Consider the following 12828-nt stretch of genomic DNA (forward strand, 5'->3'; position numbering starts at 1 on the left):
CAGAGAGATCTGGAGGGCCTCATGCAATTCCCTACCCCTATTCTAGACCAGGGGTCAGCAAACTTTTTCAGCAGGGGGCCAGCCAATTTTCCCATAGACCTTGTGGGGGGTCAGACTATATTTTGGAAAGGGAAAAAAATGAACCAATTCCTATGCCCCACAAATAACCCAGAGATGCATTTTAAATGAAAGCACACATTCTATTCATGTAAAAACACGCTGATTCCCGGACCGCCTGCGGGCCGGATTGAGAAGGCAATTGGGCCGGATCCGGCCCCCGGGCCTTAGGTTTCCTACCCCTGATCTAGACAGTTTACCAGCTACTCTTGTGGCCTGTCACAGGGCTGCAGGTAAAACACAGCATATACAAAAAAAACCCCACATATTTCCCTAGAAAACTAGTGGTGTCAGGGCGAAAGCACATCATTTGATTTTCTCCCTAACATGGCTAATTTTCTGTGTGTAGCGTGATAGTTTGCATTCCTTTCCATGTAGTCCAAAATGGTGCAGCATGAGAACAATTTTACTATTTGATGAACTTTTTGTCTCCTTGAGGCCTTACCACTCTACCAAGTCTATTTTGCCACTCAACAAAAATTCAACTGCACAAATCTTTTATAAAGAGGACCAGATGGAAACTTCAGCTCAATTATTTCAACTGACGTTTGCATAAGCAAGTATCAGATAGCCGAGACCAATTACATTATTTTAAAAGGCTTATAAAGGCAAAGGCAGGGAAGAAAGGGATTTAATATTATTCAGTGTCACATTACATTTCTGGGAGAGAAATTTGGTTTTTAGGCATTAAGCAGTTTTACTCTGATAGAACTTTATTTGCATAAAAACATAAGTGTAAAACGGCTTGTCAGCACTTTACAGCAGGGGCGGGAACTTTTGGCCCTCTATGTGTTGTTGAACTGCAACTCCCATCAGCTCCAGCAAGCATGACCCATGACTAGGGATGGTAGGAGCTGTAGTTCAGTGACATCTGGAAGGCCAAAGGCTCTCCATACCTGAACTCAGAAGAAAAGAAAGAAAATCTAAGAAAGTCAAAGTTAAATGAGCACAGCCAAAATAAAATTAAAGTGCTTAACTTTGTTTAGATCAGGTTCTAAATATTTACTAATAAATTTGTGACAGTCTGGTATCCCATTATTTCCTTTGCCAATGATGATAACTCAGTTGGAAGACTGTCCCTGACCGTTCTCTGTTTTTGGTCTGATGCTTTGCCTTGTATTTCTCCGCACCCTGGCAGTCTAAACGTAGCCAAGGCAGCTTAAAACCCTGTTCCTTTTCCTACTGTAAAATAAGCAGATGTGGATGTCTGTTATTGCTATAGACATACACAGGTTTTTATATAATAATCAATTGTTTTTATCCATGAGTTACTCTGGAGTTTCACACTGGCAGTGTCCCAATGTCCCACCAAAGGGAGGCAATGGTTCGAGCAAGGGGAGGAGTCAGTACTTTCTGGTTCCTTAGACAGACAGGGCAACACAAAAGTCAGAACCATGGACAGAGATCAAGGTGTGACTCCAGCACCATGGACAGTGCTCCTGAAGCTGAAGCGAAACATCCCATTGTCTCAGATCCTGGAGCAACTGGCTGAGTTTCATAGCAGGCATAGCCAGTCATTCACTGCCTTCTTCTGCAACTGTTGACTCCTTTGAGGTAATGGGGTTTTCAGGGCTTGGGATCTCTCCTCAGGGAGTCTGTGGACTGGCCTTCAATATAACCTTAGGGCTCAGCGGAGGAGAATAAAGCTCCAATGTCCAGAGATACGTATGGAATAGACCAGGGCATGGAACCATCACCTTCAATTAAAAAGTTTTCATTTCAGTTGCTATTATGGATATGAATGGATAGCCAGTTTCTCTTACCTTCTTGGTAGCTCTGTACATAGCAAAAGACTCCACATCTATGCACAATAGAGAATGGGTTTATCTCTCGCGAACATTTTTAAAAAAACATTTCTATTGAGTCTCTGCATACTAAAAATACACCCTTTGGCTTTTGGCTTTTATGCATGAATTGGCCCTCTCAATGGACTTGATTCTCATACAGGGCTCAGAACCTAGATTCAGTTTGCAGTGCCCTCCAATGTGTAAAAAGAATGCCTTGAAACTTGTACATTTCTTCACATTCAAGCTTTAACCCAGAATGTGTTGATTTAGGAGCTCTAGCATTTTCCAGAAATGAATTATTAGGGGTTTTGGCCTGCAATGCGGCTCTCACCATTTTACACACTATCATGGTCACACTTTTTCAAATATCACTCTCTTGAGTTTAGTTTTCTCATATTGCGACTTAATTGTTACACAGGCATAAGCCTTTCTCACATGGCCATGATCAATATCCCTGTGTAAAAGTAGTTTGCACAGAACTCAGGGATATTGTGGTATAATTTTCACCTGTTGGGAAGAATCCGTATCCTGGAAAAGCGACATCTATGCCCTGAGATTTAAAGAAATCACTATGAGGCCTCTTACTGCAATCTCTCTTTGACATATTTCATACAGAGTTTTTCCTGTCGTGGTAGGTGACAGGTTCAGTCTTGTTAAAAAGCGGCATGAGATAAGCTCTTGGAAATCAATTAAATTGTGATTTTCTATGGAGCAATGTAGACCTCTCCTGCTCGATTGCTTGTTCTGCTCTGTCCCTATCAGATCGGCTTGAAGTGGTTTCCAGTGACTTTGCACGAGAGGCTAGAATAAAATGTCTGCATATATAAATAACTGATTTGCCTCCCTGCTGTGCTGTTATCAGGTATGTAAATGTATGTCATATTCAGCTATTTGAGCAAACAGGTCTCATCATTTGTATCTCACTGAATTACAGGTAAATAATGTCTGGACAGCATACTAAACCAAACCATGCCTTAGTGCAAACAAGCAGGTTCTCAAACTGCCAATCATGGCCATAGCACTTTCCCCACAATCTTGCTGCTGCCTTAACCCAGGGCTAAGCCGTGGTTTGGTTCAGCATCACATCTGTATGGAGGCTTGCAGTTTGGATTTGAATTTGATATCCCTCTTTATCACTACCCTAAGGAGTCTCAAAGAGGCTAACATTCTCCTTTCCCTTCCTCCCCCACAACAAACACTCTGTGAGGTGAGTGGGGCTGAGAGACTTCAGAGAAGTGTGACTAGCCCAAGGTCACCCAGCAGCTGCATGTGGAGGAGCGGGGAAGCTAACCTGGTTCACCAGATTACGAGTCCATTGCTCCTAACCACTACACCACACTGGCTCTCCTGGGGGAGACAAGTTTGTCTGGGGGAGACGAGCCTGGGTTCAGGTGTATTATTATTGCTATTATTCATTTCATTTCTAGACCACTTAATATTTTAGAGGGGGGAAATCACGAAGCAGTTTACAACACATTAAAACATTGAATACAGCAATCCAGAATAAAACTTTACTGAAGAAAATCAGATATAAAGTATACCCTCAAAGCGACATGCTTTACAGGAAACTAAAATATTATCATAAAGATTTCAAAATGAAACATTACAAAGGAGGTAAACTACTGAATGCACACTTAACACAGAAAAATTAAGAAAAAATCTTTGAAACATTTAAAAGGATCCTGGGAACGTTAGTTTGTTGAGGGGGCTGGGAATTGTAGCTCCCATTATTCTTTGGGAGAAGTCATGTCCTTTAAATGTGTGTTGTATATGCTTTCAGTGTTTGGTATAGCTCTGCCCTCATTTGCTTTCAGTGAATAATGAATTACTGAAATATGTCACTCTGAAAGACTGGATATTTCGTAGTCTCTTACTGCCACCTTATGTGATTTCTTGCCATTGCATATAATGAACTTTATTTCCCCATCCTAGTCAGTTGTTTTTAGGGTGACCAGATAAGTGACAGGACAGGTCTTCTGTACTGTGGCACAAATGGTCAGTGTCTGGTTGTTAGCCAGAAGGTTGGTGGTTTGAGCCCACCCAGGGAAGGACGTGGGCTGGACTCCTGCACTGCAGGCAATTGGAGTAGATGACTCTTGGGGTCCCTTCCAATTCTACAATTTAAGAGGGAATTACAGCAGCTGCATCTTTTTTCAAAATGTATGGCAGTATGACACAATAGCCTGTTTCTTCACCATAGCTATTAAAGATACAAGAGCTTTCCTGTTGCATGCAGTGACACTAGCCACCTTCTCAAACAAGGTGAGTTGAAGGTATATATGATACTGGAAGATTCTCGTCTTCCAAATTTACAGTGCCCAACTTCTGTCCTCCCTATTCTTCTGGGACGAGTGCAAGCGCCAGAAGTATACTTTGTCCTTTGTGGACAGTCAGACTCAAAAGTAAATTCAAAGCTCATAGAGACAATAAAATCACAGTTGTGGAGCACATTATGCACAAGATTCAAAATAAAATGCATCAATATCTGGCTATCATACCACTCCTGAAATTGTTTGTAGGGTTCATCCAGATTGCAAATTTTTTTCCAGGTATATTCTACAAGTTGTTATTGATACAATAATAGTGCATTAGTGGTGGATTTATTCGGGACTGCCAGGACTTAATTCCACTTCATTAGTTCCGATATGTTCTTCCAATGCACTATAGCACAAAAAAGTGGGACAAAACAAACACCCTGGAATGTGTTTTTTGGGGGGAGAGGACGAGTTTTAGCAGGAAGCTACAGGACATGCACTAATTAGAATGAAGCAGTATGTTTATCTCAAAACTTTTGCATGTGCAAATAGTACTGAATGCCAGATTGTGTGTAACCGCCCCAATAACATTGTGAACACAATGCACAATAAAATGCACAATAAAATGATTTACTTGGAAATTATTTATTGAACAATGTACAATAAAATAATTTATTTTATTGCACTAACATAAATTTAAAAAATTAAATAACTGAAACGTTTGGATACTTTTTAAATGATATATTTTTAAAAGATTTTTATACTTTGAATTTGTATTTACTAAGCTAGATAACAATCTGATACATGTCCTTAGCCTGGGATCTAATGTGTGCAGTGGTAAAAATAACAAATTATTCCCTGCAACAACCCTTTCTAGTAAGTATGCCGAGAAACAAATTTTCAGTCAAGGGTCTTTTGATAAGAATAAAGTGAAAATAAAATCCATTTGGCTGCGGTGATTCATAGTAATTAAAGCTGAAAGCACAACAAAGCTCAGGTCCTCAGTATAACAAAGTCAACAAAGCTTCACATTCAGGACATCTCTGCAATTGCAATCTTGTTATTATTTCCAAACAATCACAAACTAGCTCATTTTTTCTTTAATATGCTGGTCGCAAACATTCTCAGGCATTTTCTTATCCCCAAAGCAAAATGCAGGTCAGATTTGTATTGATTTTACTGAAATGAACTACAATCTCTTCTTCTTAAACACACTTCAGTGATCACTCTAAATGACAGTGCAATCAAATGAGCACTGCACATTGGATAAGCATTCTCCTTGTCTGTCTGTAGCATGTGAGTGACTGCTGAATCTGCTACTGGAAGCACCAGAGTCAGGTGTTTCAAAGTTGCCCCCAACAGCAAAATCTGGTCATTAATTGAGATGTATATATGTATTTCTAAAGTACCGGACAGCCCAGCTGAATGAAGAAATGGAAGAGATTACTTTCCATTAGTAAAAGCTTCCCAATGCACATGCCCAACAAAATCATCCTACAGGTCCTACATTCATAATGCAAGACTGACGTGAGGCCCTCTCTTCCACCACAAACTGATTTGAGGAGAAACTGCGCAAACCAGGTTTCTGTGGGTTTAACTAGCAAGGAGGGCTTTATTAGACTGCACTTGTGCTCATTTATTCTTATTAATAATAATAATTACATTTTATATCCGTACTTCCTCCTGCTGGAGCCGATGCTTACGTTTAGGATCTGCTTGTAAAAGCAACTTGAAAATACGCTTTTTCAAATTTCAAAAGATTCTAACAGAAGTATCCTAAACACATCTTTGTAGAAGTCCTATTGAAGTCAGTGGGATTCACTGTCAGGTAAGTGGGGTTAGAACTAGTGCCTAATTCAGTACATCTGGCTGGATTTCCCCAGGCATTCTGGGCGGCTCCCAGCAGAATATTAAAAGCACAATAAAAAATCAAACATTAAAAGCTTCCCTAAACAGGGCTGCCTTAAGATGTCTTCTAAAAGTCAAATAGCTGCTTATTTTCTTGACAGCTGATGGGAGGGCATTCCACAGGGCGGGTGCCACTACCAAGAAGGCCCTCTGCCTGGTTCCCTGTAGCCTCACTTCTCGCAGGGAGGGAATCACCAGAAGGTCCTTGGAGCTGCACCTGAATGAAATGACTGAGTTTTTACAGTGGTACCTCGGGTTAAGTACTTAATTCGTTCTGGAGGTCCATTCTTAACCTGAAAATGTTCTTAACCTCAAGCACCACTTCAGCTAATGGGACCTCCTGCTGCTGCCGCGCCGCCGGAGCCCGATTTCTGTTCTTATCCTGAAGCAAAGTTCTTAACCCGAGGTACTATTTCTGGGTTAGTGGAGTCTGTAACCTGAAGCGTCTGTAACCTGAAGCGTCTGTAACCCGAGGTACCACTGTATTTCAGTTCACTCCATGTGAAAATACAGAGCTGGTTTAATCTTATGCGTAACAAGCCTCATACAGATAGACGGGCTTTTCCAGCACGTAAGTAGGCAAACATGCTTAATATATGCTTGATATTTTCATTTCTAAAACGTCGCCGATTAAGTTCAATATGTGAAAGGTTGCATGTGTAGCCTAAACTAGCGGGCTCCTGTGCAGGTGAGTTTTCTCCCGTGTTGCTTTCCTTGGAATCGAGCTAACGCTGCTTGGAGAGAAAACTACCAACTTATTCTCTAAGGACACTCCACGTAGAGAGAGAGAGAATTTTTTTTAAAAAACTCGATTTAGCTGCTTAAGGGAACTCGCTGCTTCGAAGCGCCCAAGCTCCGAGCGCCCAAACTGAACAAGGCAGCAGGTTCCCTCGGCAAAACAAAGCAGCGCACCTCGGCGGGCGTCACGTGAACGGGAAGACGGCGCTACGAACCCTGGGACGCCGCGCTCCCAAGCACCGAGGAGCGTCTCCCGACGGAGGGCGCCAGATAGGCCACGTGACCAGGCCGCGTCCAGAACTACATCCCCCGTGATGCTTTGGGCGCGGAGGGCTCCGTTGCCATGGCGCCTTAGCGGTCTCCTTCCTTCAACTCCCTCGGGATGCCGTTACCGCCGCTTTCTCCAGCCCGGGTGTTTGCCGAGCTGGTCCCTCCGCCCGCCGGGGGGGACAACAGCCGGGAGAATGAAGTCCCGAGGCCGCCGGGGAGGGAAGTTCACGTCAGCGGCACCTCGGAGCTCAGCGCTAGGCCGGACCGGGCGAAAGTCACCGTTTACCTGAAGAGCAAGAAAGGGGAGGCCGGAGCGGCGCGAAGCAGCGTCACTCGGAGGCTGGATTATGTCGCCCAGAGCGCCCGGCAGCGCGGAGGAATCTCGGTGGGTTGGAGGGCGAGGAGGAGAGCCGACCCACCTCTCGCGCATGCTCGCAGCTCAACGGCTTTCTCTGTGGCTACACCACATCATCACCACCTTCTGCACCGGAAAAGCTTTCGCTCTTTCTTATAGTTTGGTGGGAGGGGTGGGCCGCTTGGACCCCTAGACATATCCTCAACACCACTAGACAAGCAAAACCAGCGCAGTGGGATGATTAGGCTAGAGAAGAAACCCTTGGTTAAAGCCCAAGATCATTGTGTATTTCCCGATTGTGTATTTGCTGCATTTCTGTCCTGACCTGCTGTCAGTGAACTCAAGGCTGCACACAGGTTGCTTAAATGGCAACCAGGTTTTAAAAATTGTTCTCTGTATTTGATGCAACAAGATATATTTATGGAGTAGCAGGCTGGATGATAAATGATTTCATGCTCTACTTAGGTTGGGTTAACAGTCCAGAATAGTATTTGATACAGTAATTGTGGGTGAAGATAAGATTTACTCATCTATGCTAAGCTGGATTTATTATTTATTTTTACCTTGAAATAGTGTACCTTGAACTCTGCTGCGTTGCTTAGTACTAGTTAAGCAACCATAATGTCACCGAAAAGCATTCTCTTCTTTACCTTTGTACTTAAAGCTGTTTCTTTTTCCCTAGGAGAACGACATGACTGTGACAAAGAACTTTAGTAGAATAGACAATGTGTATAAGATGGAAGCAGAGGCAAGTGTCTTAAGTATGAGTATTGGTCATGTGTCTCAAATACCGTATTTTTTGCTCTATTAGACTCACTTTTTCCCTCCTAAAAAGTAAGGGGAATTGTGTGTGCGTCTTATGGAGCGAATGCAGGCTGCACAGCTATCTCAGAAGCCATAACAGCAAGAGGGATCGCTGCTTTCACTGCACAGTGATCCCTCTTACTGTTCTGGCTTCTGAGATTCAGAATATTTTTTTTCTTGTTTTCCTCCTCCAAAAACTAGGTGCGTCTTGTGGTCTGGTGCGTCTTATAGGGCGAAAAATACGGTAACATTGTTTTATATGTATCTTGAGCATTAAACAAGAAATGTGAAACTATGTCCTAATATGCTTTTCTGCATACTCCATCCCTAACACAACGGGACTTCTTATGCAGGATTGAATTGTCTTAAAATATTAGGAGCATGTTGATATGCGGTTATAAACCAGGGGTTAATAGTAATTTCCTGAATGTCTTTCCAATTCTGCAAATTCATTGCTTCTCCGTAGTTGGTTCTACAAAACGATTGTCATTCTAAAAACTTGAATTTACAAAAATTGTCTGCTTTAATTCCATATAATAATAAGCATACAGATATGAGTATTTTTCATGTATTGCTGAAAGCTATGTAAGCCACATTGAGCAAAACTTCCTCTGTACAGAGGTAGCATATAAATGAAAGTATAATCTAATTTAGCTTTGTACAAAATGCATATTATAATTGATTTTGTATTATTCATCTTTAGCCAATTTTTAGCTAAGGTACTAAAAAGGCTTGCAAATTTTTACATTCCCATATAGGTCTGCATTACATTCAGTGATTTCGGCAAAATGCAAGATGTTTGTAACTTCCTTGTTGAGAAGCTAGGTAGCTCTGTTATCATCAGCCCACCTCACTTTTACCATACAGTGGAGGCAGTAGATGCCCTTCGGTAAGTTATGTCCTCCTCCTTTTACCAGAAAGTTAGTTCTCGCTAGCTTGATTTACCAGTGCCATGCCTCTGGAAATCTATTCTCTAATAAGTAGCCAAAGCTTCTATTTTGTTGCCCAGTCCAAGAAAACAGCTGATGGAATACACATGTTCGTATAGATATGGCTCCTACATAATAGTAAACCATCATTAAAATAAATGATGGTTTAAAGTGAATGTGCTAGTGCACACAGTTGGAAACTGCAGGTGTTTTACTTTTGTCCCGTTGCTGGAAAACAAGCTGTATTATGTAAGAATCCAAGCTCATCTTTTGTTTTCCCCAAATAAACCATGAACAGTAAACCAAGAACAAACCTTGATTGCTACTTGTGACTCGGAGAGAAGCAGACCAGAAGCACTAAGCCAAGCCATGGCAGGAGCAAATCCCCCATGAAAGAGGTTGATACAATATTAAAGTAGACAAAAAAGCAAAACAAGGCTCTATAATTTTATGAAGGTTTTAAATTGGAATGTATCATTAAGATGACAAATCATTCAGTCAAGCACCCCAATGCTGGTACATGAATAACCGTGAAATCCTGTACAGTCAATACCTCGGGTTGTGAACACTGCGGGTTGTGCATTTCTGGGTTATGGATCGCGCCGACCCCAGAAGTACCGGAACAGGTTACTTCCGGGTTTCAGCACTCGCGCATGTGCAAAACCACTAAATCACGCTATGAGCAGAAGAACCGAATTGCAATACACGCGTGCGCAGGCGCTGCCATGCTGATTGCGAATGTGCCACCCGCACGGGTCACGTTCGTAACCCGAGGTTCCACTGTACTCCCAGGAAAGGGGGAACAGGATTGCAGCCTAGGAGGAGGAGGAAGCCAGTCTAAGAAGAGATGAATGAAAATAAATGCAATCACATATATTTTGGCTTAGTTTCAGAGTTTTGCCTCTCTGGTATGGAAAGGTTGAAATGACAGTGTATATACAGTGGTACCTCGGGTTACATACGCTTCAGATTACAGACTCCGCTAACCCAGAAATAGTACCTCGGGTTAAGAACTTTGCTTCAGGGTGAGAACAGAAATTGTGCAGCGGCGGCGCAGCGGAAGCGGGAGGCCCCATTGGCTAAAGTGGTCTTCTGGTTAAGAACGGACCTCTGGAACGAATTAAGTACCTAACCCGAGGTACCACTGTATAGACCTTGATTCAGATCTGAAGTATAAAGAACTATTAAGCAGTTTTACTGCAGCAGCAGGGTCTGTGAAAGCATGAAGTTAGTAAAACTTTCAAAGAGTGAATATAGATCAATGGTATCAAAGGGTTGGGCAGCTAACTTTTCATGCATAACTACACAAAAGTTAAACGTTGCCCGTAGGATAAAAATAAATACTTTCCCATTAGTTTGTTACATGTTTATTAACTGTTAACATATCAGAACATGGGAGGTTCCACCACCAGCATACACCTCACTCTGGACACAATGAGCTGGTTTTTGCTCTTTGCTCTGGAAAGAAAAGACAAATTAACTCTGTTTTCTGTGAGATCAGAACTTTATTTGCCTTTTTCAGCCTTTGACAAACTTCCCTTGGATTTCCAATCTGACATAGAGTGGGAGAAGGGGGTTAATTTAGTTGTTTACGTTGCATAAATTTTAAATGTCATAAAATGGGGGAGGGGATAACATTGCTGAATATATAGAGGCTGAAATCCTACACTGATACCTGGAATTAATCTCAATGAGATAGACCTATATAGGATTGTACTGTTAGTTGCTTTGTGAAGGTCTTTCTCATTGAAAAGCAGAGTATGCAGTGCTCAAAAGTAGGTACTACATTGGTTAATGGTTTTAATTGACACACTCCCTTTTTGTTGCTTTAATTAGCTAAATCTTCCCATTTGTCTTTGGTTTTTTTTGCAGACGTCAGGTTTGTCTTGCTGCTGTTGGGAGTGCCCGGCAAAAAGCTCAAGAAGTTTGCCAGTTGCTTGGCCAGCCCCTTGGGAAGCCTTTGCTAATAAGGGAAGAGGAAGTGAAAGAGTGGGAGGGCCACCTCGAAAATCACTTGGTCAACACCCCAGACTCACTGGGTTTGCAACAGAGACTCCAGAGTGCCACCATCTATGTTTCCTCAAGGGTATATGCTGTTTTTGAAATAAAGGGGGAAAGGAAGAGAAAACAAGCAGCTCACATAAATGTAAACTGATTTATTACTGAAGTCCTGAATCATTGTGTTTTCCTTTGGGAAGAACATTAGTCTTGGGAAGCTTAACTAGCTTTTCCTTAATCAAAATGTTAAAGTGACTCTGATGTTTGTTCACTTTTTAAACGATTCCATGAAATTGTAGCACGGGTTGTAATTCTCCGCACTTGGACGCAAGCTGTGGCTTGGATCCCAATTTATGTTTCATTTCTTCGAAGAAAACTTCTTGCCATGAAGAAGCCCTCGTGTTCATAGAAGACACTTTCCATTATCAGCACCTCCTTCCATGAATAAAACAAACTTTGGAATCAACCTAGTGAATGTGAAAGCCATAGATAGTACATTTTTAATATACTGTTTAGAATAATGTAAATACAGGCAACTCCCAATTTACACAGGGGTTACGTTCCAAGGCACTGCACACTTTAAGTGAAATCACGAATATTTGAAACTAAAATATACTGTGAAAACACTAAATGAACTAGTTTTTAAGAAACTGGTCTGCCCTTCTAGCGTGTTTCTGGAGCAAGGAAGTTTAAAGTTTTTGCTTGATAACTTAAGAGAGGTAAACTTGGAAGTTGTCTCCTACAACAGGAAACAGGAGCTCTTTGTACATGTGGATTATTTTCAGATTTGCAAATGAATGGAAGCATGCTTTCTTCACATAGGTCTTTCAGACCTTTGTATGTGGGGCAACAGTTTTGTCCAGATATCCAGTTACTCCCAAGTTTAAAGAATTGTATAAAGGCCACTTGGTTTTTCTTAATGGCTGATGACAGAAACCACTTTTTTTCAGTGTTTTACACTGGACAAATTGCATTTGGTGAAATGCTACATTGTCAGTGTGGTTCAAGAAATCTCTGCTGAGAGTAGTTTTATCAGGGGAGAAATTCCTTGGATGCCAGAAGCTCCTGGCCTTCAAATATAAGGATGTGCATTTACTGCCTCACATGAGAAATTTCTTGAATATAACCAGTCTGAGTTAAGAAATTATGAATAAGAGATGGACATACTGTAAAACTGCATTGTTGCTGGAAAAACTTGCTAATTTTGGGGTGTTGGTGGTGAGACTAGGCAAGGTGTCGAGCGGTTTCTGCTTGAATAGTTTCACAGATTAAGGAATGCAGTTTAAACAAAAAGGATAGAACTTACAACTCTGCCTATAGTTTCTTAACTCCAATTTAATAAAATTCTAACTTTCCAACCTGTACTTTGTACTTAATCTGCAGTTTGCTATTTTTGTGGAATTTATTCTGGCTTTGCTAATGTAAAGAAGCAAGGTTATGGGGACGGGACAGCTTTTCCTAACAAGGAAATGATGCAGATGTTTTTCATTCTCCTAGCCCAACACAATGTCCATTTTATATTATAGTATCATACCTGCCTATGCACCTGTTAAGAATAAGTGCCTTCAGAAAGAAAGTTGATCACACATCTCTAGATAATAGAATTTGTAAGGCTGTCTCACACATGTAATGATGGTAGTAAAATTTACCAGTTCCATTAGAGCATT

General features: G+C 41.5%; 1 protein-coding gene across 1 annotated transcript; it reads left to right on the forward strand.

Moving 5' to 3' along the window:
- Positions 1-7121: 7121 nt before the first annotated feature.
- Positions 7122-12519, forward strand: IRAK1BP1 (interleukin 1 receptor associated kinase 1 binding protein 1). Its single transcript, XM_083730835.1, has 4 exons — positions 7122-7460; positions 8113-8178; positions 8993-9123; positions 11036-12519. The coding sequence occupies exons 1-4, from the start codon at positions 7188-7190 to the stop codon at positions 11316-11318; spliced, it is 753 nt and encodes a 250-aa protein (XP_083586961.1). The 5' UTR covers positions 7122-7187; the 3' UTR covers positions 11319-12519.
- The last annotated feature ends 309 nt before the right edge of the window (positions 12520-12828 follow it).

The sequence above is a fragment of the Podarcis gaigeae genome, assembly GCF_964106915.1.
Source record: "Podarcis gaigeae genome assembly, chromosome: 3".
Lineage (NCBI taxonomy): Eukaryota > Metazoa > Chordata > Lepidosauria > Squamata > Lacertidae > Podarcis > Podarcis gaigeae.